The sequence below is a fragment of the Crotalus tigris genome, unplaced genomic scaffold, assembly GCF_016545835.1.
Source record: "Crotalus tigris isolate CLP2741 ecotype Arizona unplaced genomic scaffold, ASM1654583v1 scf7180000024366.3429058, whole genome shotgun sequence".
Taxonomy (NCBI): Eukaryota; Metazoa; Chordata; class Lepidosauria; order Squamata; family Viperidae; genus Crotalus; species Crotalus tigris.
The window spans coordinates 1,340,916-1,368,465 of record NW_024100535.1 but is presented as its reverse complement, the minus strand read 5'-3'; the positions used below and the strand labels follow the sequence as shown (position 1 = coordinate 1,368,465).

The 27,550-nt window shown below is 37.2% G+C and overlaps 1 protein-coding gene across 4 annotated transcripts in view; it reads left to right on the top strand.

The window, feature by feature from the left end:
• The window catches only part of PRKG1 (protein kinase cGMP-dependent 1), a 1,362,786-nt gene that overhangs the window by 273,952 nt on the left and 1,061,284 nt on the right, over positions 1 to 27,550 (top strand). For 2 of the 4 annotated variants that reach the window (XM_039327748.1, XM_039327747.1), the window contains exon 2: positions 20,187 to 20,353. The exons of 1 other annotated variant lie outside the window; for it this stretch is intronic. In XM_039327748.1, coding sequence (XP_039183682.1) covers positions 20,187 to 20,353 — 167 coding nt within the window. Of the gene's footprint in view, positions 1 to 20,186; positions 20,354 to 24,549; positions 24,981 to 27,550 lie in introns of those variants that run through there. One more of the 4 variants, XM_039327749.1, reaches the window with a different exon arrangement.

Here is a 27,550-nt window from a genome sequence, read left to right as displayed (position 1 = left end):
GAGGAAAAGAGTGGATTGCTGAAGGAAAATGTTTAGCTTCTGAGCAGCAAACTGCCAGGACAGAAGCTGGGTTCTAAAGGACATCAAACAAGCAGCAAAAAGCTTGAAAACCTTCTTTGGAAAGCTTTTTGCTGCTTCTGTGACTCCCTTTAGAATCCAACTTCTGCGCTGGCCAATCCTAGTCTCTCAAGTATTGGAACCAGTGGTGGGATTCAGCCGGTTCGCACCACTTCGGCAGAACCGGTAGCTAATATTTTTTTTGCCCAGGCCCAGAATGGACTTCCGGAAGCGGCATCCACACAGAGAACCAGTTGTTCACATATTTGAATCCCACCACTGATTGGAACACTGTGATCATGTCACTTGCTAATATTCTCTTCTTTAAGCTATGAACATACCACGTTCTTTGAACTGTTTTCCATAGGTTTTAGCTCTAAGCCCCTCACAATCAAGGTGAAGGAGTGAATCTGCCTAACTAGTATATCAGTTGTTAGCTATTGCTAGATTGGGACCATTTGGCAATGTTTATCTATGCCCTGATTACATTCGGCTACTGTGTTTTCTCTGGAGTTACTCTGAAAGAGTGTTCAGAACATTCCATGTTACAAAAAAGCAGCAGTTACAGTCACTTTTAAATTTGTGAATGACTTGGAATCTTGGAAGCGTTAGTCCAACTTTCTCTGCTTTTAGCATCTTCAGACAGACTTTAATAAATTTTTGGTGTATTTGGAATCATGGTGGCGCAGTGGTTAAAGTGCGGTCGGCTAATTCTGCCAACTGCCAGGAGTTAGATCCTGACCAGCTCAAGGTTGACTCAGCCTTCCATCCTTCCCAGGTCAGTAAAATGAAGACCCAGATTGTTGGGGGAAATATGCTGATCCTATAAACCACTTAGAGAGGGCTGTAAAGCACTATTAAGTGGTATATAAATCTAAGTTCAATTTAAATGGAAAGCCTCTGTAGACTGTAAAGACAGAATATAAATCAAAATTATACCCTTAATACCTCATAATACCAAGAAGCTGTGCACAACAGTGATTTACTTTGTCTTACACTGCATTTTTGTTTTGTGCTAGCAATTTTAGGAACTTTCTAAAATGCATGCATAAAAATAATAGAGCTTATTTCTTGGTAAAATTGTTCATAAATGTAAACCACAAATGAAGGCTTGATAGTCATATGTATGTGTTTTAGCACTGCTTAGTTACAGCTTTATTGAGAACTTAGTTACAGCTTTATTGTAATTTCAGTCTACAGAATAAATGCATGTATTGAATAGTTTCTGATGGCTACTGTGATCATAACTTACTTACGTACTTACTTACTTACTTACTTACTTACTTACACCTTTGTCTCTCCACAACAACCCTGTGAGATGAGTTGGGTTGATAAAGAGTGACTTGTAGGGTCACTGGTGAGATTCAACCAGTTTGCACCAGTTTGTCAGAACCAACAGCTATTTTTTTGTGGCCCAGGCCCAGAATGGATTTCCAGAAGCAGCATCAACACAGAGAACCAGTTGTTCACATATTTGAATCCCACCATTGGGCAGGGCCTTAGAAAACTGTAATCTGGATCCCTTTTGGGAGGTACTAATTATTCTGGTTGATCACTGAGATTGAGATAGGATGACTACAATCCTCTCCTGAGTCTGGGCCTCATTGGTTTCTGAGCTACCTTTTATAGCCTTGATCATAATATTTTTCTGGATTCTTGGGGGTGGGGGAGGTACAGTGGTGGGATTCAGCTGGTTCACACCACTTCGGCAGAACCGGTAGCTAATTTTTTGTTGCCCAGGCCCAGAAGGGACTTCTGGAAGCGGCATCCACACAGATAACCAGTTTTTCAGATATTTGAATCCCATCACTGGGTAGGTGATACCATTTGCAGTGGTTTCCATTCTCTGAAGATGTTTTCAGTCAATGGTGAGGGAAGAGAGGTCAACACCTATTTAAGTTGTGAGGGTTTTCCTCTTTACAATGGGATTGATGAATTTAGGGTGTGCTTTTCTTATTAACTTTTCAAATCTTTGTTACAGTATGGTGTGTACATTGCTTGGATTCGATTGCAATCTAACAGGCTGATAAACAAATAATAAATATCATTGGCATCAAACAGGAGATTGTTCCAATAGCATCTGATCAACCTGTGCCTTCACTGCTATTTGGTTGTCTCTGCATGTCATGTTCAATCTAACACATTGGGTGAACTCTGGGTCTCATTAATTAAAGCAGAGGTGGGGAACAATGGCCCCTTTATGACTTGTGGACTTCAACTCCCAGAATTCCTGAGCCAGCATGAATGGCTCAGGAATATTGGAAACAGAAGTCCATAAGACTTAAAAGGGCCATCGTTCCCCACCCCTGAATGAAAGAATGTCACTTTGTGGAGCCCAGGAAGCGTGCCTGCTCTGATCTCCTCCCAGACATTTGTGCAGCTTCCACTGTTATGTCGTTCAGGAAATTACTGAAGTCTTGGTTGTTCTTCCAGGCCTTGGGGACAAGGTGATTATGGAACCGCCTTCTCCTTTATTTCTGTAATATTCTGGCTCAATCTGTTTCGGAGTGGTCTTTTTTTGGAGGGAAGGGAGATTTTGTTCTTTTAGTCTGTTGTATTTTTATTTATTAAAGAAAAATCTAAGTTGCCCCAGAGTCATATAGGAGTTGGATGGCTGTAAGATAAAACAAAGCAAAGAAAACAAAGCAAAAAAATAAAATAAAAATTGAATGCCGAAGCAACACAGGAAAATCAATACAAACTTCTCTGTCTTTTTCAAAACAAAAAAACAAAAAGAAACAACCCAGGAAGGACTTAGAGGGAACAGGCCACCGAAGTAAATAAAATAAAATAAAAAGTTTTATAACAACAGAGATATAGAGGTTGTATTCCAGACTGGATCTTGATACAGAGGTCTGCCCAAGTGAAGCTTGTATCAGTGATAGCAATATTGATTCTTCTATTGGGGATCCCGTTACATATTTTTCTGTCAGGTCAAAGGAAAAAATAGAAGAAAATCAGACAACCACAGGCTTGATATTGGAATGAGTCACTAACTTGTGAGGGACAAAAGAAACCGTTTTTGTATTCCCAGTAGCAGTTCTGTGAATACCATCAATACGGCTATTGCTCATCTGAATTTTATTCATCCAACTGTCCCTAGGACAGAGATTTTCAGGGATGTGGGACACTGGTGCAGATTCTCCACATCTTCATCTAAGTATATAAGTCATGGATTGGAGGATTATTTTTAAGACAGGAGGAACACTGTGGTAATTTTGGGCTATACCATAAGAGAAGTGGATATGGTTTCTGCAACTGTTAGCATTCTGTTCCTTGCTTATTGCACTAGCTTCACAGTGCTTTCTAGCTCTCTCTAAGCTGTTTACAGAGTTAGCATATTGCCCCCAACAATCTGGGTCCTCATTTTACTGACTTCAGAAGGATGGAAAGCTGAGTCAGTCTTGAGCTGGTCAGAATCGAACTGCTGGCAGTCAGCAGAATTAGTTGTATTTAAGAATTTTAGAAAGTGGATACTACATTATAACCACTGTGCCACCACAGCTCCTTATGGGTTTCTGAAACGATGAGACAAGCAGCATTGTACAATCTTAGGGGTGGGAAGAAGTTTTTTTTTAACAGCCCCAGTTGATTGTACATCCTGAAGCTAACCATTCCTTGCTTCCAATGTTAGCAAGGGTGGTCCCTTTAGTTTGTAGTGTATGAGCCAATAATTGCATATAATATTTCTTCAGTAGAAGATACAATTGTGGTCTGGATTGACATGTCATCTGACAAGATGTCTCTGTGACTGTGATGCTAATTATTCCTGAAGACTATTCCTCAGATTCCGAGTACAAGAGTTCAATGACCCCATTTTGGGGGTCAGTGATTAGACAATGGTTCTGGATGGTCAAACCATCAGGGAACAACTATGGTAGGCAGAAGCTCACCACTTGACAGTGAGAGTCTGTCTAGCTGTTGCCCTATGATAGGATGATAGAATGAACTTTATTCAAATGATGAAAAACATGCCTTGTACATGGGAATAAATTCTGGTGCCCAACAACTTTAAGATAGTACCAGACTTAGACGTTAAGATAGTATCAGACTTAGACTATAGCCAGGACTAATTTAAACTTCTTTCTTAAACACAAACTGAAATTTTCACTTCTTTTTAGCTGGTTTATTTTAGCCACAACCTAATTCTATATAGTATATATAAACCATGGAATGGAGGCAAGATTGATGGATCTTCCTGCCTCTGGGCATAAATTAAAATGAAAAGAAACACAGATTTTTTAAAAAAATTCAGGGAGGGATACCGTACATTCTGGAGCAAAGTAAATATTTGTAATTCATTTTTTTTTAAAAAAATCCTGAGCAAAAGGAAATCTTAAAATATATAAAAATATTGCAGACACATTTTATCAAAGAATGTCTTTATACCCCATGTTGGTCTATCACCTTATCCCTTAATAAACTAATCTTGGCCACCCATCTAATAATTGTAGCAGAATCAACCTTCTAAAATTCTAAATGTGGCTTTTAGTTTTTGAACTTATGTTCTCATTTTATTCTTTATGTAGCTGGCAAGTCAGTCTGTCCTCACTGACCGGGCCTGGAGCACAGCCAGTTCATTTTGACTGGCACCAGAGTTATATATATTCTTCCAATATAAAAGGATATGTAAATCTAATTATCTGACTTAAAAAAAAATTTAAAAAATCTTCAAGAGAAAGCAGGGCGCTTGTTGCTGTATTGCCAACAATCTAGGATCCAACTTAAAATTGAGTTTCAGCCTTTCTATTATATCTTTCAATTCTGGTTGATCAGGAAATAGCATATTTGTGAGAACCTGCCACAGTGGGTCTGAATGAGGTTAGTAATTTTCACAACATGCATAATTTTATCTGATTTAGGAATTAAAACAATATGAATTTAATTAAGTACAGGTAGTCCTTGACTTATAACATTTCATTTAGTGACCGTTCAAAGTTACAACGGTCACAGCTGACCTCTGCCATAGATATAGTATGTTTATGCATAGCCTGTCTTAGTAAAGAGCAGTTTATTTAATTAATATTTAGCACTTTCAAAGACCTTCTAAAGATCTGAAGAGGGATGAATAGAATATTGAGATAATAAAAGCTTACACTTCCTGTTCAAGATTGTTTGTTCTAATTTTCTTCCTTTTATCCTCTGTGCACCAGAAGAAATGACTTGCCTTTCCCCGTATGCTTTCCCTGTTTGAATCTCCATTTATACAAAAAATATTTTTTGAAGTTCTACAGTCATTTCATTCTTAAAGTTGTTGTCATTTAATCCGGAAATACCCAAATGATAGATATTTTCATTTTAGAAGAATTCCCTGTTTGCAAGGAAATCATAGCTGGGACATGATTGGATATTGAAACCGTACATTCCGGAGCAAGATATAAAAAATATTTTTAATAGAATATTGATGTATGGAAGAAAGAGAGAAAGATATTTTCTCTCTAAACTACATGTAAAAGATACCACACATCAGTACATGTTGACCGCATGCATATTAAAACTTTGTGATAACCAAACTGAAGATTAGAGCTTGAATGGCATGATTTACAAATAACAAGGACAGTGTGGCTTAAACAATCAGGGAAAACATCAAAAGTATTTAAATTAGGGCAGTAATATTGTCCAAATTAATTTTTTTTAAAAGTCTTAATCATCAGAGTAAGATAAATGCCTTTTCCATCCAGTATGCTGTTCTACACAAAAAAACAAATCACTTTATGAAGTATTGGAGCCTTTTCTACTTCTTTTTCTTGTAAAAAAATTAAAATAGATATTTTTCATTCTATTTTTCCACATTCTATCATTCTCATCCAGTAGATGACTTTTGTCAATTTACAATGGCAGCCTTGAGACCATTAACTTCATTTAAATATCTCCTCTCACTTTTTCTTTGTCTAAATGCAAAATATTGATGAAACATCAAAGTACACTAAAAAAAATCTACATAAGTAAATGAAACAATTTTTTAAATTGCTCCTAAGGCTACTCAGTTGTTCGCATATTATGCCATTGAAAGACTTAACCCCCAAACCTTAAGTAGTGGAGGATATCACTTCTTCATTGTAAGTTGCATTGTTGCATCAACACAATTCTTTCCCATGGGACAAATACCCACTTCACCTACATAAGCACACAAATATATTAGAAAAGTTTTAAGGCAAGACATAAAAAAGACATATGGACTGATAAATTTAATTCTGTCTACCAAAACAGAGGTTAAAATAATGCAGAATCTTCAAAGAGAAAAGCTAACTGAAATATTCAAAATAAAAAAAAGAAATCTGAGAAAAAAATTACACAAAAACGGAAAAGTAATATCGCTTTCTCCCAGTTAGATGACTGTGAGTAAACCTCTGTTCTTTCCAAGCTTCTCTACAAACTCCTTAATTATTGAAAGAAAAAAAGTTGAACACATGTTTCTGTAATTGAATTTTTTTTTCCACATCGTCTAATACTGAAACAGAAGGAGAATCTTTTAGTATTGAATTTGATTCATGCTAGACCAGGGAAAAAATATTTCTAGAGAATGGACTGCAGCTAACTGGATTCAGCCAAGATTTCTCCTTCTCCAACTGAAAGACCATTGGCAGGGCAAATTCCTTTTTCAGGAAAGTCTCAGTAACAGTATATCAGACATCCCTCTTCCATAATCTTCACTAGCCTCATCTACATTTATGTTGCTTCTATGCAACTGTTCTCCCAAACATGCAATTTCTGTTACATTTAATTTATTTTTTGTAAAGTTGTTAGTGCAGTTTCCAAAGGCTGTTCCCATGTCTTTTGAGTGAGAATTCATACTTTCAATTTTAACAATTTGAACTGTAATTGTATCAACAAATGCTTGAGTTACAGCTGTCAACTCTAATTTTTTAAAACTCAACTGTCATGTTTTATTTACTTATTAAATATTTAATATTTTAAATATTGGTCTGTCTATCTATCTATCTATCTATCTATCTATCTATCTATCTATCTATCTATCTATCTATCACAAATATTCTCTTTTATTGGTTTATTTATTTGTCTAAGACTGGAGTTCAAAAATACAAAACAGGCCACACATGCTGAGATGGAACTATTGGGTGTGGAACTGCAGATTGTATTTTTCCAAACTTTGCTCTATTCAGTGGATTTTGAGAAATTGTAAGGGGCAGTCTTAAACCTTGAAGAGGCATATAAAACCATTGTATTGCTTTAATAACACCTCAAAGAACTTAGGATGAATTTTTTTCTTCATTTTAAGAGGTGACTTAGGATGACCAGATGTAAAGTAAAAGGAGGCCATGTCCTCCTTTTGCTGTAATGTCCTCTGCCCAGCAGGCATAACCATAAAATCAATTTCTCCCCTGCTTTTTCAAAAATCTATGATCACTATAGATTTCCATTGTGGAGTTTGGAAAGTGTGTTATTGTCCATTCTCACAATGCTAGCACATGTTCTTGAAAGTAAATATTTGTTGGAAAAATACTGTCATTGAAAAACCAGTCTTTTTGATTCTGGAAGAAGTAATTTCATATACATGTAAGTCTAAGTACAGCTTTGTGGCTCTTTTTGTCATTTCTTTCTCTTTTTTTGGCATTGATGCAGTGGTGGGATACAAATATGTGAACAACCAGTTCTCTGTGTGGATGCCACTTCCAGAAGTCCATTCTGGGCCTGGGCAACAAAAAATTAGCTACCGGTTCTGCCAAAGTGGTGCAAACCAGTTGAATCCCACCACTGCATGGATGCCAAGAAAGGTAAGGGGTATGTTTCCTCCCCCCACACACATGCCTCCCAAATTTGTCTTTCTTTCCACTTGTCTGTGTCCTCCTTTGCCTTTTCACATGTCTGGTAACTGTAGGTGAAACAGACACTTTAAGCTTTGGAGAGATTTACTTTGTCTTTTAACCACTTTAATCCTCTCCAAACATTCACACGGAATGTCTCACTTCTGTTTGAACACAAATTCAATTCTGTTCTCATCCTTTTGAACCAGGTTCTGGAGCAGCATTTTACTCTTATTCAACAGACATGAGTAAAGAGAGTCTATGCTGACTTCCCAGTGAATGCAATCCATGCATACCGTATACAGTGAGAGGCGTACAGCTAGAGAACATGATCAGGTTTTTTAGAATATGAAATTAACTATTGATGTTAACCATGAAACTGGTTATAATGAATGGCTGCGGAGGGTCTCAACCTCCTGACTTGCTGCTCCCCTGACTTGGTGGGGCTTCTTGATATGGATTACGTAGCGCTTCCTGCTGTACTCCGACAGCTTACAATGGTACAAAACTTACAAAAGTTGAGAAAGCATTAAAGACAATTCTGTTTCCGATTCAAAATAGAGAGGTACACGTCTGGAAACAGTTTATACCTTTCAAGTATCAGAATCCATAAAACAGATATGCATGTTTTGATACAGAAATCTGCACACAAATCCTCACCTTTTGCTTCCAAGACGACATTGTTCCTGGCCTTGACTAATCCATGTGTCCTACAGCTGTAGCCTTCAAACCAGAGAGACATTTCTTCTTAGCTCCTGCTGACTTCTTAGAGCACGCTGGTTGAGGAATTCTGGGAGTTGAAGTCCACAAGTCGTAAAAGGACCAAGTTTGAAGACCCCTGTCCTAGAGAATCTGGCCATTGTTTGGCATCTTCTCTTATGTCCAGTACAGAGACACTGAGCCCTGTAGCTGCAGAATGTCTACCTCCTCCTTAGTCAGCAGACGTTTGAAGGGTTGGGGGTATTTTTGGCTCCCATTCAACATCTTTCCTCATGTCCAGTACCAGATAAGCTAGCTTTGCTCTTATTAGGGCTCATTCTCATATGAGCTCTGTTTATCTCTCTATTTCTTGGGGAAACTAATACACTCAAACCATGTGGCTGTTTTCAATCTCTAATTTGTCTACATTTCCCAAAAATCTCCCTCTCTCCTCCTTCCAGCACAGGTAGTCCTTAACTCACAACTATAATTGAGTTCAAAATTTCTGTTAAGTGAGTTTTGTCCCATTTTAAGACCTTTCTTGCCACATTTGTTAAGTGAATCACTGCAGTTGTGAATCTAGCTTCCCCATTGACTTTGTTTGTCACAAGATCGATCACATAACCCCAGGACACTGCAACCATCATAAATATGAGCCCATTGCTAAGCATCTGAATTTTGATCATATTACCATGGAGATGCTGCAACGGTTTTAAGTGGGGGAAAAAACGATCATAAGTCACTTTTCTCCCTGCTGTTGTAGCTTCACATGGTCACTAAACAAATGGTTATAAGTCAAGGATTACCTGTAATTCTTTTTCTTGGCCCCTTCCCAAGTGAGTTCCTTCTCCTTTACCTCAAAATGAAGAGTTTTTTTAAGCATGAAAAACTATGGTGGAGGAAAACATGCTCCAGCAAAACTTTTCCACACACCCCTCTCCTTTTGGAAGCCAGGGTTTCAAAAATGCCAAAAATTCTTTGTATTCAAAAGTTAGTTGTGGATCATCCCTGGTGTACATGCTTATCTTTGGAGCATTTGAAGGCATTACAGAATCTCCTTCCTGTTTATTCAGGCATCCAGTTCTCTGAGGCTGTCTGCCTACATGTTATTCAGGCTTGGATGAATGGCTGAGTGAATGTGGGCAGGAAAGAATTTGCCGTTCACTATGCTAACATTGTGAATTTAATATAGATTGTAAGGCATTGCTTTCAAATGACCCTTGATGACATGAGTTTTGAAGGAAACCCAGGATTTAGAATCAATGAGGGGATTCATTTAGAGAACTGTAGGGCTGTTTATACTCCAAAATGATATAATTCTAGGCATTCTATAAAGCACTTATATTAGCTATATACTTTGGCAGGGTGAAAATGATATGTTTCAATGTCTGAAATGAAAAAAGTTATGCAGAAATCTCTGAAAATGTAGTTTTTATGTAGCTGTAGACCAGTGTTTCTCAACCTTGACAATTTTGGCTTCCAGTGGCTAGCGACGATGATGGCGGCTACTTTGTAGCCGTCCTTCTGAGATGGTGTCAGATCTGCGGAGCACAGTGTGCATCAGCTGGCCCGCGGCTCGAAATCCCCTTCCTGGGCGAAGGGAAGGGGTAGAGACCACACGAATAGAGGTAGAGCCTCTTAACCCCCCCTGGATTTCTTTTTGGGGGGGGGGTAGAAAGAGTGTTCCCTCAGAGTTCGTGCTTTCTCCGCCTCTCAGCTGTCTTTGTTTCTTCGGAAACAAAGTGAAACGCCGCTACCATCTCTGCGCTTAAAGTTTTCTGGTGAGTGACTTTTAAAGCGGACAGAACTGTTTAAAGGATTTTACTTAGAGTTAGAGATTTATTTTTTTTTCTTATTTCTTTTTTAGCTTATGTTGATTTTTTTTCTTTTGTTTTTTTTTCGGGTAGAGAGTGAGAGTGAAAGTAAAATGGCGTTTTGAAAGTGTTTTTTTTTTCTTATTTCCGGAAAGAAAAGACGGACTTAAATGAACTCTCTTTTAAGTTTCTTTTTCTTTTTTAAGTGCTTTGGAAGTTCCTTTTTTTTGCCCTCTCCCTGGTCTCTTTTTTTTAATTTTAAGGATTTTAATATATTTTTTTTTTAAGGAGAAGGAAAGAGAGAATAAGATTTTTTAAAAAAATGGCTTCAAAGAGACAACCAGCTTCCATAGTCTCTAAGGTGGTTTCTTCTCCTGTAATTGCAACTGTACAACAACAACTCAAAGTTACACCACCGGTGCAGCAACTTAAGGTTACACCTCCATCTTCTCCTCCCCCTCCAGGTTTGTCTGCACAAGATATTAAAGATATAATGGGAAATGCTGTGTCCCAAATCAGGGAGGAAATGAAGCAACTTCTGGAACAGAGCAAGTCTGAAAGTAAAGAGGAAATGAAGGAGCTTTTAGTGCAGAATAATACTATTCTGAGGCAAGACATAGTTTCAGCTTTATCAGGATTGGCTTCTGTGGTCATGAAGTTGGACTCCAGAGTGGAAGAAGTTGCAGAGAAAGTAGATTTCCTTGAGTATAAATTCCAAGATATGGAAAAAAAGATGGAAACCTCACAAGATGACATTCTCATGTCTCAGTATAGACAAATGGAATATGCTTTGAGAATCAGGGGTCTCAAAGAAGATAAGAATCAAGATTTGATGGAGATGGTGATTAATGATCTAGCTGTTGTTTTGAATACAGATAAAGATGAATTACGTAGAGAAGTGGAAAAAATTTACAGAGTTAACTCCTGGATTGCGAAACAAAAGAATCTGCCAAGAGATGTGGTGACAGGTGGAATGGCAGCGTCAAATAGAGGTCAAAGAGCAGAGAATGACCTGTGCAGCACATAAACGTAAGGAAAAGGAACAACAGAAGAAAGAAGCTAAAGAATCTTCTCATGAGAGTGTTTCAATGCCGGTGGGAGGAGCAAGACCCAAGAGCTCTGCAACACATTCTTCAGTGGCAGATTTTCAGGCAGTCTTCTCCAGGCTCCTGGTTGAGGGAGATGGCAAAGTTCCTGACCTGGAATGCTAATGGTCTTAATTCCCCGCAGAAAAGAAAGAAAATCTTTCATTATCTAAAGCAACATAATAATGATATTATCTGCTTGCAGGAAACTCATATTTTACTTAAAGATCAAAAATATTTAGCTAATGCTCGCTTGGGATCTCACTTTGTATCTCCTGCCCCTGGAAAAAAAGGGGGTGTGGTTATTTATGTTAAGCAAAGTCTACCAGCTTGTCTGGTAGAATCAGATCCTCAAGGAAGATATGTTATGATTGAACTTGGCTTATATGGTAAGAAAATACTTATAGTGGGATTGTACGCACCAAACCAGCAACAGGAACAATTTTATAGATTATTACATCAGAAAATAACTTTGCTGGACTATAGGTCTGTGATATTAATTGGAGACTGGAATGGTGTTTTAGACACACAAAAGGATAAAAAAGGTTCTTCTACTTTTTTTAAACAGGCTAAATTACCTAAAGCCTTTTTTGATTTGAAAGAGGACTGGGAGTTGAGAGACTATTGCCGTGAACATAACCAAGAGGAAAGAGACTTCACCTTTTTCTCAGATAGACACCAGTCTTTTTCAAGGATTGATTTCTTCTTGATTACAACTGATTTATATAATAGGGTGAAGAACGTAAAAATTTTTCCTAGGTCATTGACGGATCATAGTCCAGTCTGGATGGAATTGGCTGCTGAAAAAGAGGAGAGGAGATCCTGGAGGGTGAATGAGAACTTATTTAAACAAGAAAAAAATGTTCAAAAATTAAAGGAATACTTAAAGGACTATTTTGCTTTAAATATGTATAAGGGAACATCAATGTCAATGGTATGGGATGCAGGTAAAGCCTTTATGCGTGGGATTTCGATAAAAATGAACAATCAAATCTCCGCAGGGCTGATATTTTTAGATGCTGAAAAAGCCTTTGACCAACTGAATTGGCAGTTTATGTTAAGATTAATTAAGGAGATGAAATTTGGAGAAAAAATATCACAAGCTCTAGGTGCTATATATCAAAAACAAACTGCTCAACTCATTGTTAATGGGGGTTTGTCAGAGGCTTTTACAATAGAAAAAGGCACAAGACAGGGATGTCCATTATCACCGTTATTGTTTGTTTTAACATTGGAAATTTTGTTGATCAAAATTCGGGAGTCCCAAGAAATAAAAGGAATAGTAGTTAACAAAAAAGAATATAAGTTAAGAGCTTTTGCAGATGATTTGGTAGTTACTCTGTCTCATCCTACTTACTCTGTAGTAAAATTATTACAATTGATTCACCAATATGGATGTGTTCAGGTTTTAAAATTAATAATAATAAGACTAAAATATTACCTAAAAATATGACTAACCATGATAAGCAGATTTTGGTTAATCTAATAGATTTTGAAGTTGTTGATAAGGTAAAATATTTGGGGGTCACTTTATCTGTTTCTAATGCAAAACTGTATAAGAATAATTATGAAAAGTTGTGGATCAGGGTACAGAAAGATCTGAAGAACTGGGATAAGTTACAGTTATCTCTTATGGGTAGAATTGCAGTGATTAAAATGAATGTCTTACCAAAATTTCTTTTTTTGTTTCAAATGTTACCTATCTTAAAGAATGAGCTTAATTTAAATGAATGGCAGAAAGGTATTAATAAATTTATTTGGGCAGGGAAAAAACCAAGGGTAAAGCTTAAAATTATGCAAGATTTCTGTGAGAGAGGTGGACTCAAGGTACCGAATTTGAAATTATATTATGATGCTGTGGTTTTAACTTTGATTAGTGATTGGGTAAATTTAACAAATGTAGACATACTCCATCTGGAGGGTTGGGACTTACTTTTTGGATGGCATGCCTATTTAATTTTTAATAAAAAAGTGGATAGAGCTTTTAAATCACATATTATAAGGATTTCCTTACTTAGGGTTTGGAGGAAGTATTACAAGAGTGATTTTAAAATACCCTTATGGGCCATACCTTGGCATGCGATAGAGGGGATAAGGAGAGGAGTTAAAATGGATAGGGTTTCTTATACACAATTACTTAGATGGGATGGTCAGAGTTGGCAGTTAAAATCTTTGGAAGATTTAACACATGAAAATATTACCTATTCATGGTTTCAATATAGACAAATAGTGGACAGATGGAAGATGGATTGTAATGTGGGCTGGCTTAGAGAAGATGAAAATCTTTTTAAACAAGTAAAGGACCAAAGACAAACTCACATTAAGAGGGTTTATGGGGTCCTAGTGGAATTGGATTCAGAATCTGAATTAATTAAAGATTGTATGATTAAATGGGCACAAAATTTTGGTGAACCAATCCCACTGGATACCTGGGAAATTATTTGGGTAAGGAATGTTAAATTTACACAAGCCCAGAATTTAAGGGAGAATTTTTATAAGATGTTTTATAGATGGCACCTTGATCCACAAAAAATGTCTATTATGTACCCTGATTTACAGCCTAAGTGTTGGAGATGTGGTTGTTTGGACGCCACTTATTATCATACTTGGTGGACGTGTAAAAACATAAAAGCTTTTTGGATCAAGATATGGTGGAATATTCAAAGAATTTTTAGAAGGAGGGTAAAATTCACTCCGCAGTTATTTTTGTTAGGTATTGTTACTGATTGTGATGCTAAGGAGGTTATTTTAATGTTAAATTTGATTATAGCCGCAAGGCTGTTAGTAGGGCAATATTGGAAGAAGGAATCTTTGCCTACTTTGCAAGAGTGGTTTTTTAAAGTTTCTTATTTGGCAGAAATGGCAAAGATTTCGGTTTTTTTAAAGGAGCAATCGCAAGAGAAGTTTTTTGCTGTATGGGAAAAATGGATAAGTTTTATACAATATAAATTGGATTTAAAAAAATATTATTTAGCTTTTTTGTAACTTGTACGTAATTTTTGATATTTTATAGATTGTTTTCTCTCTTTCTTTCTTTCTTTCTTTCTTTCTTTCTTCTTTTTTCTTTTTCTTATTTCTTTTTCATTTTCTTTCTTTTCTTTTTTTCTTTTTCTTTTTAAATATTTTTTTTAATGTTTATGTTATATATATCCTATTATTAATTATTTTATAAATTGTTAAAATTTGTTTAGTTTTTTTTAAATTTTAATTAAGCCTATATTCAGTTCTGGGAAGCTCGGGGGGGGGGATGGAGGGGGTGATTTGGGAGGGGTTGGGTGAGGGTTGTTTTGTTTTGTTTTGTTTTGTGTTGTTATTTGTAAAAACTTTTAAAAATTTTCAATAAAAAAAAAACCTTGACAATTTTAAGGCATGTGGACTTCAACTCCCAGAATTCCACAGCCAGCATTGCTGGCTGTGGAATTCTGGGAGTTGAAGTCCACATGCCTTAAAATTGTCAAGGTTGAGAAACACTGCTGTAGACACTAATTCACACATATAAATAACTACTTATGTAATATTTGATATGATTTGTGATTTGATAGGCTTTGTTCTATATGAGTGAGAAAGATAAGGAAGAAAATTGGGGTTATTTCCATTTTAAATCTATCAGATGGTTCAGCAAAGCTATTCTGTTCAATATCTCCTGAAAATATTCATTTTTAAGCGTGTTTTGTGTCATTTGAGTATGTAGCAACATCGCCCTAGAACTTGTTTGCAACATTTATTTTGTCTTGTTTTAAATCCCCAACAAAATAGTTTCTGTTTTTTTAATGGAAAAATAAATAAAAAATAATAAAAATAAAAAATAAATTTATATATGGAAAAAGAGCCAATGTTTGTTTACAATTCTGCTAGTAATAGGGAGCATAAGAACAAACCTGTGAAATCAAGATAAATTTAGGATTAAATATGATTTGGCATTACTACAAATTTAGGAAAGAACTTCAATATTAGTGCTTAGATTGAAAAGCTATTTAAATGATTAAACTTTGTAAAATATGGCTAAAGTTGGTGAGGCAGTCAGAAAATAGCATGGTATTTATAAAATGGATTTCCATACCTTTTACACACAGTTTTCTGCAACCCATCATCAAATCAAAGCTTTATGAGTCTATAAACTCAAACTCTTTGAAATTGTCAGTATTGTTATATGCAAAAAAAAACCCAATCCAAGGCATGGATTTTTTTTAGAATCTTCATAATTTTTGTATAGAGTCCCAATAAACATATCATCAAATCTCACAACACATATAAAATAATAGCGCTACATGCAATCCTCTGTAGCAATCATAAAAATCCATAAGAATCCATATTTTTAGTCTATGTTTTTGTGTTAATTCTGGAAAACTATCAGACAAATGACATAAAGGAAAGCTTCAGTGCTTGCTAAGTTGAACAGAATCATCTTCCCCTGTTAAGAAATGCAAAAGGCAATTACATCTTCCATTCTTTATCCATCATTTGTAAGCTTTCCACTTTTCTCCAGAGAAAATGTACAAATGAGGAAATGATAGATATACAGTGCAGTCACAAGGACTGGGATCTCTCCATCCAGAAGCAAACATAATGCACATTAGCTACTTTACTGTTTGTTATTCCACCCCAGAACAAGTGAGAGTGGCACGGTGGCCTACAGGTGAAGATGCCCGCCTCCCACCTGGAAGGTTGAGAGTTCAATCCTAAGCAGTGGCAACTAGAACATATCTGCTGCCAATTCTATATAGGCATCAGGAAGGGCATCTGGCCAGTAAACGCTCAGTTCCATTCAATTGCCCTGACTCCACATCGAATAAAGGGATTAGAGAATCATAAAAAGAAAAGAAAATTCCACCCCAAAACAAGTATTGTCTGAATACATACAGAGTGACATTGTAAACAAATCACTAGCCTACAAGGACAGATTATCTATCTAGGGTCTGTAATCTCTGCTCTTCAGGCAGAAATTAGGTGTCCAGTTCAGCCCCTCTACTCTAGTAAGCCTCCGTGCTATCAGCCCCCTCTAACACAAAGATCCTGCAGAAGAAGGGCAGTGTGGACAACTGTGGGATCTGGCAGGATGAGAGCTGTGAACCATAAACGCAAAGCTTTCGCTGTGTCCCTGCACAACAGTTACAGTGCCCTTGCTGACCTTAATAGGGACATTAAGGAGATAGGTAAAGGTATTTGTGAAGATAACTCGAATAAGCAGGGGATTGTGGTCCGAGATGAAGAACTAGATTTCGACAGGGAGAAGTGTGAATCAGGTATTACACATCAGTCATGCAAGAACAAAGATGATTAGGGGACTGGAGGCTAAAGCATATAAGGAACGGTTGCTGGAATTGGGTATGTCTAGTTTAATGAAGAGAAGGACGAGGGGGGACATGATAGCAGTGTTCCAGTATCTCAGGGGCTGCCAGAAAGAAGAGGGTGTCAAGCTATTTTCCAAAGTGCCTGAAGGCAGGACAAGAAGCAACGGGTGGAAACTAAGCAAGGAGAGAAGCAACCTAGAACTAAGGAAAATTTTCCTGAGAGTTAGAACAATTAATCAGCCTCCAGAAGTCATGAATATTCCAACACTGGAAGTGTTTAAAAAGAGACTGAACAGCCATTTGTCTGAAATGGTTTCCTGCCTGAGCAGGGGGTTGGACTAGATGACCTCCAAGGTCCCTTCCAACATTATTATTACTATTATTATTATTACTAAGAGAATAAGATTTCATGTTCAAATGAATGTTATCCTTCAACTGAGTCTGAGTTTTACTAAGGCACACATGGAAAAATACACTGAGTTTTAGTCTCTCTCCACATGTTTTGAGAGAGAAAGGAGAAAGAAAAAGAATAGTAAGGAAAGAGGATTTCTCACAAAGTAATGTGTTAAATGGAGAATCAGCTAGTATAATTGGTAGATGACGTTTTTTCTTTAGTTGGATTTATGTAGAAGCTACTTGAGTTTCATCTGCAACAGGCAGTAAGCTTTGTAGATTTTCCCAATGGGTGGTTTTGGGGAAATCAAATATGACTTCCACTTGCCACTGTGGGGAATCAAGTGATTTCCATGCATAAGCCTGGTTGTTTTGTTATATTAGTGTTTCTCAACTTTGACAACTTTAAGAAATGTGGACTTCAATTCCCAGAATTCTCCAACATACTGATGAAGGTCTCTTGGGAAGAATTAATAGCTGCTGGAGAAAGAAGAGGTAATCAGAGCTTTATAGGATCTATAATATTATTATTTATTACAACAACAACATAATGAACAATACATTAAATTAGTTTTAATTTCTGGTTGGAGAGGAAGTTAGAGTGGATAGTATTTTTTTTTTAATATGACATTTCTAAAGCAATAAAACAATGGATTGCTGTAATTTTTGCTTGTTTAGTTTGGGGATTCTGTTCCCTTTTTCATTGTTTTTTGGAAGACATGCATTTATTTTATAATTCAAAAATATGTTGATATCACAGACAATATTAATTTGCTGTGGAAATGATAAGATGGTTGTTCACTTTTTTATATAAAAAAGAATCCCATAGTAAACATTTTGCAAACAGACCAGCGTATCTTTTCATATTTATTTTTCTAATATTATCATTTGAATATTAATTTACTTCATATATCAGATGCTTGTTTGCTTAAAATCCCTTACATAGTATTTAAACAATTACGGTCTGTAATCTTTATGTATGGGGCATTATCAGATGGATAAAATAAGATTTGGTAGACATTCTGGGGGGAAATCCAATATGCAAATGAGAATGAAGGCAGAATTGTTAATATTTGTGCCTGACTGGCTCAGAGAAGGAGATAATCCTTCAAAAGTTGATGGTGCTTTATTAAAAACTTGTAAGACATTATAAAGAACAACAGAACTGATCCTGTATGCTTTGTAAAAGTACTGAACCATGGAGACTTTTGAAAAGGTTATCCACAAATTACAGAACAATTGGAAGTACACAATTGAAAAAACAAATCCACTTAATGATTTAAAAAGTATAAAAATATATGGTGATCCTAATTTCTTAAAATTAAATTATTAAATTTAAATTAAATATTATTAAATATTTGTGATAGCAAAAAAGACCAGGTGATTAACATTTTATTCAAAAATTGGATATTCATGTTTGTTTGTTTTGTTATAGAATACTGAAGGATTATTAGTGGATGGGAAAAATACTAAGTTTCCCCCAGTAAAGGACAGGATCTGCTAGATGGGGGTGAAGCTCAAAAAAGTCAATAGGATAGATGCAACTGCATGATTAAAGGCCTTTTTAGCATGCATCACATGTGTGTGTTAAACGTGGGAAAAGTGGACAGGAATTTTCCAGACATTAATGCACAATTCTGTATTTAATATATACAGTAGATTCCACTTCACTAACTATGCATATACCGTTCTGCACAATTACAAATCGAGTATTTTACAGTGCCTTCTCTATTTTCTTCTCTTACTTCTGCAGTTTCTTTCTGGGGTTTTATTTCTGGCTTGCTTTATCCTAAAAAAGAAGGAAACTAACTCTTTTCTGGGCTTGTGGGACTCCACCGCTGTTGTCAAGCTATCCTCCTTGACATCTAGCCCACTGTCTGAGAACTATAGACTTTTCCATTAGCCATTTTGCTCAGTGGATCTTTTTCTTGGGTTCTGTTTCCTCCTTCTGGGTCTCCGACTGCAGGTGCCTCCTCCTTGATAATACAATATTATTAGTCCATGCTGAACAACAGAGGTCCCCAACCTTTTGGACACCAGGGACCAGTTACATGGAGAGAGATTTTTCCATGGACCGGAGGGTGTATGGTTTCGTGTACTGCCTGCATCCTGTGGATGGGGTTTTGCTTGTTTCTGCGGACCGGTTGCTGGCATGCCGTGGCCCGGTACCAGTACACGGACCAGGGGTTGGGGACCCCTGCTGTACAAGAACAACTCCAAGAATAACCAACAGTCTTATCTTTCATTATTTGATGCTTCTGCCCTTTTATATTTTAATATTTACAACTAGAAGACAGGTGTTTTAATTAAGCTTGAAGCTTCTCTCTGTCTATGTGACATTGAGAATAATTTTGACCCACAGACTTTGTGACTGTTGTATCATCCCAAGTCCATCAGAGCAATTCACCTAGTCATGGTGTGGATATATATATATATATATAAAGGAGCAGGACGTTTCTTGAATGGTCTCGGTCAGGGGTCTACAACCTTGACAACTTTAAGACTTGTGGACTTCAGATCCCAGAATTCCTCAGTCAGCAATTCCAGGAGCTGAAGTCCACAAGTCTTAAAGTTGTCAAGGTTGCAGACCCCTGGTCTTGGTCACTGTTTATTCTCCTGCTTCTACATGTCTTCCAATGATAACTGTTGTAATTCAGTATTTGTGAAGGACATCAGGTTGGAGCTGATTACTGCAAGCACTTACTAAGGACTAATGCTGATTTAATAATCTACTTCTTCATAAATAAATATTGGGTGGCTTTGTGAGATTACTGCAAATTTTATATTTTCTGAATTGTATAGATAGCTAACAAGGTCGTTAATCACTGTACTGTCCTATATTCTTGGGTGGCAGGATAGGGTCAACTTCTACACAGTCACTTTGGGAAACCAATGCAGTAGAGGGCACAATGCTATTTTGGTATAGGTAGAGCAAGGTGGACAATATCTGAGCCTGTTATTCTAGGTTCAGATTTGGGGTTTATGAAAAAAAGTTTAAATCTCCCATTTCTACATGATCTTTATAAGAAGGCTGATTGGTACAACCAACTTGTACAGTACAACTTTACTTTCTCTCTCTAGGTCCAAGGAGCTAATAAAGGAAGCTATCCTCGACAATGATTTCATGAAGAATCTGGAATTGTCTCAGATCCAGGAGATTGTGGATTGTATGTATCCAGTGGAATATGGCAAAGACAGTTGCATCATCAAAGAAGGAGATGTTGGCTCACTGGTATATGTCATGGAAGGTATGTTAGACAATTGAGAACTGAGCATTTATATGAAGGGTATGCATGTGCTTTCCCCTTTATTTGATGGCATAGAGGTGACTTCTGTCAGGCAGGAAGTATTCCCAAATTGTTGTTGTTGCTGTTGTTGTTGATGATAATAACAATAATAATAATAATAATAATAATAGAGTTGGAAGGGAACTTGGAGGTCTTCTAGCTAACACCCTGCTCAGGCAGGAAACCCTATACCATTTTAGACAAATGGTTGTCCAGTCTCTTCTTAAAAACTTCCAGTGATGAAGCAGCCACAACTTCTGGAGGCAAGTTGTTCCACTGGTTAATTGTTCTAACTGTCAGGAAATTTCTCTTTAGTTCTAGGTTGCTTCTCTCCTTGATTAGTTTCTATCCATTGCTTCTTGTTTAGGTGCTTTGGTGAATAGCTTGACTCCCTCTTCTTTGTGGCAACCCCTGAGATGTGGGATAGATGTTCAAGAGCATCATAATACTGTGAAACAATTCTTGAATGATTACAACTTGGTTTAGGTCTGGTGTGCTGCAATTAGGATTTATTCTAATGAGGGGAATCATTACATATCACAATTCTCCCCATGATTTGCTGCAGGGTTGTTTAAAATAATCCAGGTGAAGTAAGAATGTTGACAAATACACTCTCTTAATATGGGAGACTTATATAGGATACATAGAACAATTAATCAGTGGAACAACCTGCCTCCAGAAGCTGTGAATGCTCTAACACTGGACATTTTTAAGAAGAGACTGAACCACCATTTGTCTAAAATGGTATAGGATTTCCTGCCTGAGCAGGGGGTTGGACTAGAAGACCTCCAAGGTCCCTTCCAACTTTATTATTATTATTATTGTTATTTATTGTTATTGCATATTTCAGTCCTTTCCCCCCTCGCAATTCTTAACAAACTAGTGTGAAGAACCAGCTTTTGATTGTCTTTTCTTTGGCCTCATAATGCTTGAAAATGGGTAAAAAATGCTGGTAGCCATTCCATTTTTTTTCTCCAGTTGACCAAAAGAAAAGTTCTAAAAATTGGGCTCAGGTAGTGTCTCACCCTTTCAGCTAACCACAACTTCTGAAGTCATAAAACTCGCTCATTTCTTTATGTTCAGGACATTAGGAATATGCAGCACAAACATGCTCTTGAGTGCTTTCTAACATTCTATGTTCTTTTGGTGTACATCTGAGTCTGGAAAAACATGCATTTGAATTTAAATAAGCTCAAATATACCTGTTCTAAAGCATCTTTTCACACCCCTCTCAGCACCTCTTTTAGTCAAACATCTATTGTCCTGGAGTTGTGTGGCTATTGTGAAAGCTCAGAAAAAGAGGCTGCTTTTTTGAAGGAAGCACTCAGAAATGCATCATGCACACCCACATATCTTTCAGACTTTGTATTATAAGTAATACATATCCCCATAACACACGTTGCATATCTCTGTCTAGCCAATGCAAAATCATCAGCAACAAACACACATACAAACACGACCACTTCTTACAGAAAGGAGCAAGCCTGCTGTGAAGATCCTCTCTTCTCGATTTTATTGAAATGCCTTCGGTGATAGTGATACTGTACTGGAAAAAAATAGCATGGTGCCAGGCTTTTTACTAATAGTTTGCTTGATCCCTGGAGTTGGGATATGGGGCGAGGGAAGGATTTGATACAGTCTGCTTATATAAGCAGAGAAAATCAAGCCAGGAATCTTTTTGCAGGGGTGGTGAAATTGACTGGAAACTAACCAGGAGTATTAAGATAAAGTTAGCTGATTAGTTTTCTGTATTTCTTAGCAGTTAGGTTGCTGTGGATGCTGAAAAAAAAAAACTTGTTGTCTGTAAAACCTGGAAGATTTGATGCAGCAAAAGCCAAGTGCATATAAAACCAGACCACTTGCATACCTTGGTATTATAAAAATATTCCAGCTTTGTTTTACTTACAAGTGCAGAGGGATAAAAATGCCAGTTGAGGCTTCAAAATACCCAACGTCATGGGAATGAACAGAACTTAATCTGGAGCTGGTGAAAGGAAAGCAGTAATTACCCTGCTGATTCTATTACTGAGCTGATTGCATTCTCTATGCAGATATTCACTGTATGGACAAAGGGCAGACTAGCTACTGAATAACTGGTTCACTTGTTACTTTGAAGACTATCTAATGCCAGTTGTAAGGCACCTCTTTCCTTCTTCTTACAGTTCAAAGATTGGTGTTTGTTTCAAATCCAGCTCATGGAAACTGACAGAACAGTGCAACAGATTATGCAATTTTACTGCAATATTTTCTAGGATTTTAAAATTTTAATCCTAAAATTAAAATGATTTTTTTCCCATTTGCAGTTGATTTCAAAGGCAGCAGTTTTATTTTGAAGAATGCTTGAGATTTGTGGTATATCCTACACCAGTGGTGGTGAACCTATGGCACGGGTGCCAGAGGCAGCACTCAGAGCCCTCTCTGTGGGCACATGCGCCGTCGCCCCAGTCCTAGCCTTCAGCTTGGTTTTATAAAACCTTTTCGCTTTAAGCCTCTGCCTCCACATGCAAAAAAAAAAAAAAAAAAGGTTCAATCAGTCAATTTCAACTTCTCGTGGGAAAAAAAAGATCTTGCAAAGTTGGAATTGATTGATTGAACTTTTTAGTCCCACCCAGTCTGCCGTTACCACCGCAGCCACACCCACCCAATTGGCCACACCCAGCCAATGGGCCATACCCACCCGACACTCGACAATGCATAAGTGGGTTTTGGGTTGCAGTTTGGGCACTCAGTCTCTTAAAGGTTTGCCATCACTGCCCTATACTGTTTCATTATTTGCTTACCCTTAAATTTTTATCACCCTCTTTAGAACATACTGTAACTTCCTGAGTTTCAAAACAACACATTCCTTTGTAATATTGGAACCTAAAAAACAAGACAGAATCTTTTCTCACTCTGTCAAAAGACTAGAAATTTTAAGGACAGTATATTGCAATTGGCATTGTTCTTATTGTGCAAGGGTAATTAAATTTAAAATCACTGTTATTCCTCTGCAAGGGATCAAAATGGGGAAAAATACAATATTTTATGTCATCATTGATGGTTGTAAAATACCTGCATGTCCTCATGTATTTTCCTTAATATTCTTTTGTACATTATGTGAAATACAATGTTATTGCACTTGTGTCAGATATTCTAACAGAAGAGACAAAGGGGCTTACATTCCCAAGAACCTTGAATAGGTTTAATAATCTGTATCCATGTGTAACAATTTCTGGGCATATGATACATTTGAGAGAATGAACTATATTCTGTCACTGTATTTTCAAACTTTTGGAAAAAAGCAAGTGCTGTTACTGTACTTCTACATTTTTATAATTTCAAAACATAGTATCACACATTATAGACCTATTGTTGATCACAATCAGTAGTGATAAGTTAAGGTAACAATTCTGATTAAGCTAGCTGTCGCTTTTTTTGAAAGCACAATGAAACTAGTAAATTTAGGTAATCCAATAAGGCTGTAAACAATATAGTGTAAACAAGACCTAAGCTAATGTGTTAATTTGTATATTCCTTATCTGATACTATACTTTTCATACAAAGTTGTATACTACTGTATATGCATTGTCAATTTATATAAATTCCTCTTAGCCTTTCTGTCTATTGCTTGTTCAAGAAGGCACACAAAAATGTGTTGGTAATTTTTAACTGGTTCATTGATCACAGGGTTGAGTAGATTTATACTTTGTGTTTCAGCATTTTTCATGAAATATTACGAATAGGTTTCCAAAATCATTTTGTCTCTAGGTCATATCCTACACCTGACCAGGTGTATGTAGGTGCTTTCTCAAATTCCTGTCTTGGACTTTAACCTACATTCTCATATAATCAGATCAAGTTTATTAAGTTTGCCAGAGGGAATTAACATTGTGCATACATTGTGCACTTCCTAATATGTTAAGGCAGCTATTAGAGATAGATTAAGTTGTTAATTCACTAAGGCATCACATTTTGTGTCTAATACTGTCGGTTTTCCAGTTCAATTTTTATTGGGATCCCAAATTATTTAAAAGAAATACTTTGAAAAATATTCTAATGTTCAACCATTGTGGAAAAAAGAGTTTAAACACATAGCTAAAACTTCCCCTTTTGTTGTCTTAATGACTGTCTACAATCTTTTTTAGAAATTTGTATGCAGACGACAGTTTATAAAACCTGAAGGTGTAATTTGCAGACATTTTAAGCACTGCATTCTAAAAAGCATGTAATGTCTCTGATGCTCTCCTGAGCACATAGACTCCAGTGTGTAAAAAAAAACAAAACCCAGAAATTAAATTATATAGATTTTATATACAACTATCAATAGAAACATTATTTTTAATGAAGTGTTTTATAAAACCACAAGAATTGCAGCTAATGTCATTTTATGCAGATTTAATTTCAGTTTGCTAACCTTCATCCACCTCTGGATCCCTAATGACCCCAACTGAAGGTGGACATGAGATACAGAGTTTGATGCTCCTTATTTACTAATGGCCCTTCTTTCAAGTTTCTTCCTATTAAGGAGCATCAGAACAGAATAACTTCATAAAGGATGACATGGAGAAGTATGGAAGTATCTTCCAGCACCATCGTTCTGATTTATCAGGTGAGGCCAGACCCATCAAACTTGTCTTCTGACTTAGAAGAATGGAAGATGCAGCAGACCTAACAAAGATATTCTTCCCCAATTGAATTTTTCAAGTGCAGTTCATCAGCCCACACAAACAAAGACCTTTGGGTAATGAGTCTAGGCCTGAAGTCAGATTGAAATAGATTCAAATAATGGATTCCATTTTGTGTAATTTTTTTTAGTTATTAGCCTATTGATATTTAGAGGCTGTATCAAAAGGAGACAGGCTTATGTGAAAATCTTCTTATTTTCCTTTTTCTGCGGTTCTCCTATGTTTTGAGGCTGACAATAGTGTCTCTACACAGTTTTAAGCACAGCAGGACAGTTGTCCTTTGTGGCAAATGAAGGTTGCCAGCTTTACTTTAATGAGACCTTTTCATAAGACCCTTCCTTCAGCTTGTTTTAATACTTTGCTGAATCTCAGCCGAGAACTCATTTCCATCTCCTCAGTGATTCCTCTCAGCTGACACAGTAACTGTCATCTCAGCTTTCACCTCTGCCTCACCTTACCATTGTTGGAGCTTGTTTATTTTTCAGTACATATATAGACTGGGCAGCTTCATTTAAGCTCTGAACCAAGCCCTGAGTGACCCAAGTGAGTTCATCCCATCCAGGCCACAAAGAAGCTAGTGGTTAGGATCTAGGTTTGCTTTTAGTGCTTGTTGATTCTGTCCACAATAAGATTTTAGAAAAGCCTATTTTCAGCTAAGTACTTTGTTCTGTCCAATACAGTTTCTGTTGAAAAATACAATCATTTTAGTATCAAGCATGTTTTTTTAAAGGAAACAATTTTCCTTTTAGTTCCTTTAATATTTTTCTTTAATGAGTTTGATATATGGATTGAATGTTTTATTAAAATATTTCCTGTATATAGGGTTCAAGGCTTAGTATGTATATGCATTCAATGGTATATGGAGAGAGGAGGGGGAGAGAGAGGGAGGGAGGGCAGAGAGAGAGAGAGAGAGAGAGAGAGAGAGAGAGAGAGAGAGAGAGAGAGAGAGAGAGAGAGAGAGAGAGATTTGTTGAATTAATTTGCTGCATGCACTAACACTTCACCATGGGTGCCCACAGGGTATGGTCTAGTGCAGTGATGGCAAACCTTTTAGAGATCGAGTGCCCAAAAACCTGCCCCGCCCCCCACCTTGCACCCCTGCACCGCCCTTGCCCTGCTCCTCCCCCTGCTCTGCCAACCCGCAGGGCCACCCACCGCCTCCACAGCCCACCAATTGCCTAGGTGGCCCAGCAGTGCCATGGCAGCTACACCCTCCGCCTGCACCCCGCAACATCAACTGCGCGTGACAGTGCGAGGGCGGAGTCTTGTCCCCGCTGCCTGGCTACCATGTCCTTCGTTGCGCTGCTCCGTGCGGGCCACGCTTAGGGGTGACTATCCTCCAGGGGGGCTGCTGATGAGGGGGCCGCGCTCAGAGGCAGGGCTGAGGCGATGGCACATGTGCCCACAAAGAGGGCTCTGAGTGCCGCCTCTGGCACACATGCCATAGGTTCTCCACCACTGGTCTAGTGCTTAATGTTGGAAAACAGGAAACCATGAGCTCTAGTCACTCCTTAGCTATGAAAACCAGCTAGGTGACTTTGGGCCAGTTATTCTCTCTCAGCCCAATTCACCTCAAAAGGGTTGTTGCGGGGAAAATAGGAGGAAGAAGGTGGGTTGGATATGTTTGCCACCTTGAGTTATTTGTTAAAATAATGAAGCCTGAATACAAATTAATAAATATATTAACTTTGAAACTTTGCATGTTTTTTTAATATCTGTTGCATTTTTTTTAACCACACTACATGTACTTCTGTATATAAATTCCAATATTTTTCCTTATCATCCTCCTTATCTTAGCCCATGGTTATTTAGAATAGAAATTACTACCTTTGCTTGGATGTAATTGTTGTAAATTAGTTTCCAGCGTGCTTTTTTAAGTAGTTGTATTCTGGTTGCATACGGGTGTGTGAGTTCTCTAATAGCACATAAACAATAGCAAAAGAAGCATTAATAATGTACTGTGATGGGTTGAATCCACCTTTAGTGTTTAAACATCAAAGTTCAAGCCCATAGAAACTACCAGGAGTTAAATTAGCCACCGTAACTATATTTTCCCATTTGTTGCAATGGAATTAAACCATGAGAAATTTAATCAATGTATTTCTGGGAAATATACATTTCTATTCAATTAAATGACAGAGTGGTGCATGCATGCCTGCAATGCTTGTTTTCATATTGGATATGTCGTTTTATTTTATTTTTTGTATTTTGTTCTGCAATATCCCACATGATGTTCACTGCTTTTAGTTAGTGCCATCCAAGAGCTGTTGAAAACAGATCTTCATGTAGGACCTATATAAACTTAATCTCCAACTCCAGTTCTACTGCCTGATCTCCCAATTTTTCTCTCATTTTTCCTCTGACCCACTAAAGAGGCATGCATGATAGCAACAGTCTTCGTTGGCATGCAAGGGAGTAAAATCTCATCTCCACCCCATCTGTATTGCCTGGCATGTTGTCATGGTGCAATGATAGTCTGAGGAGGGGGTGCTCT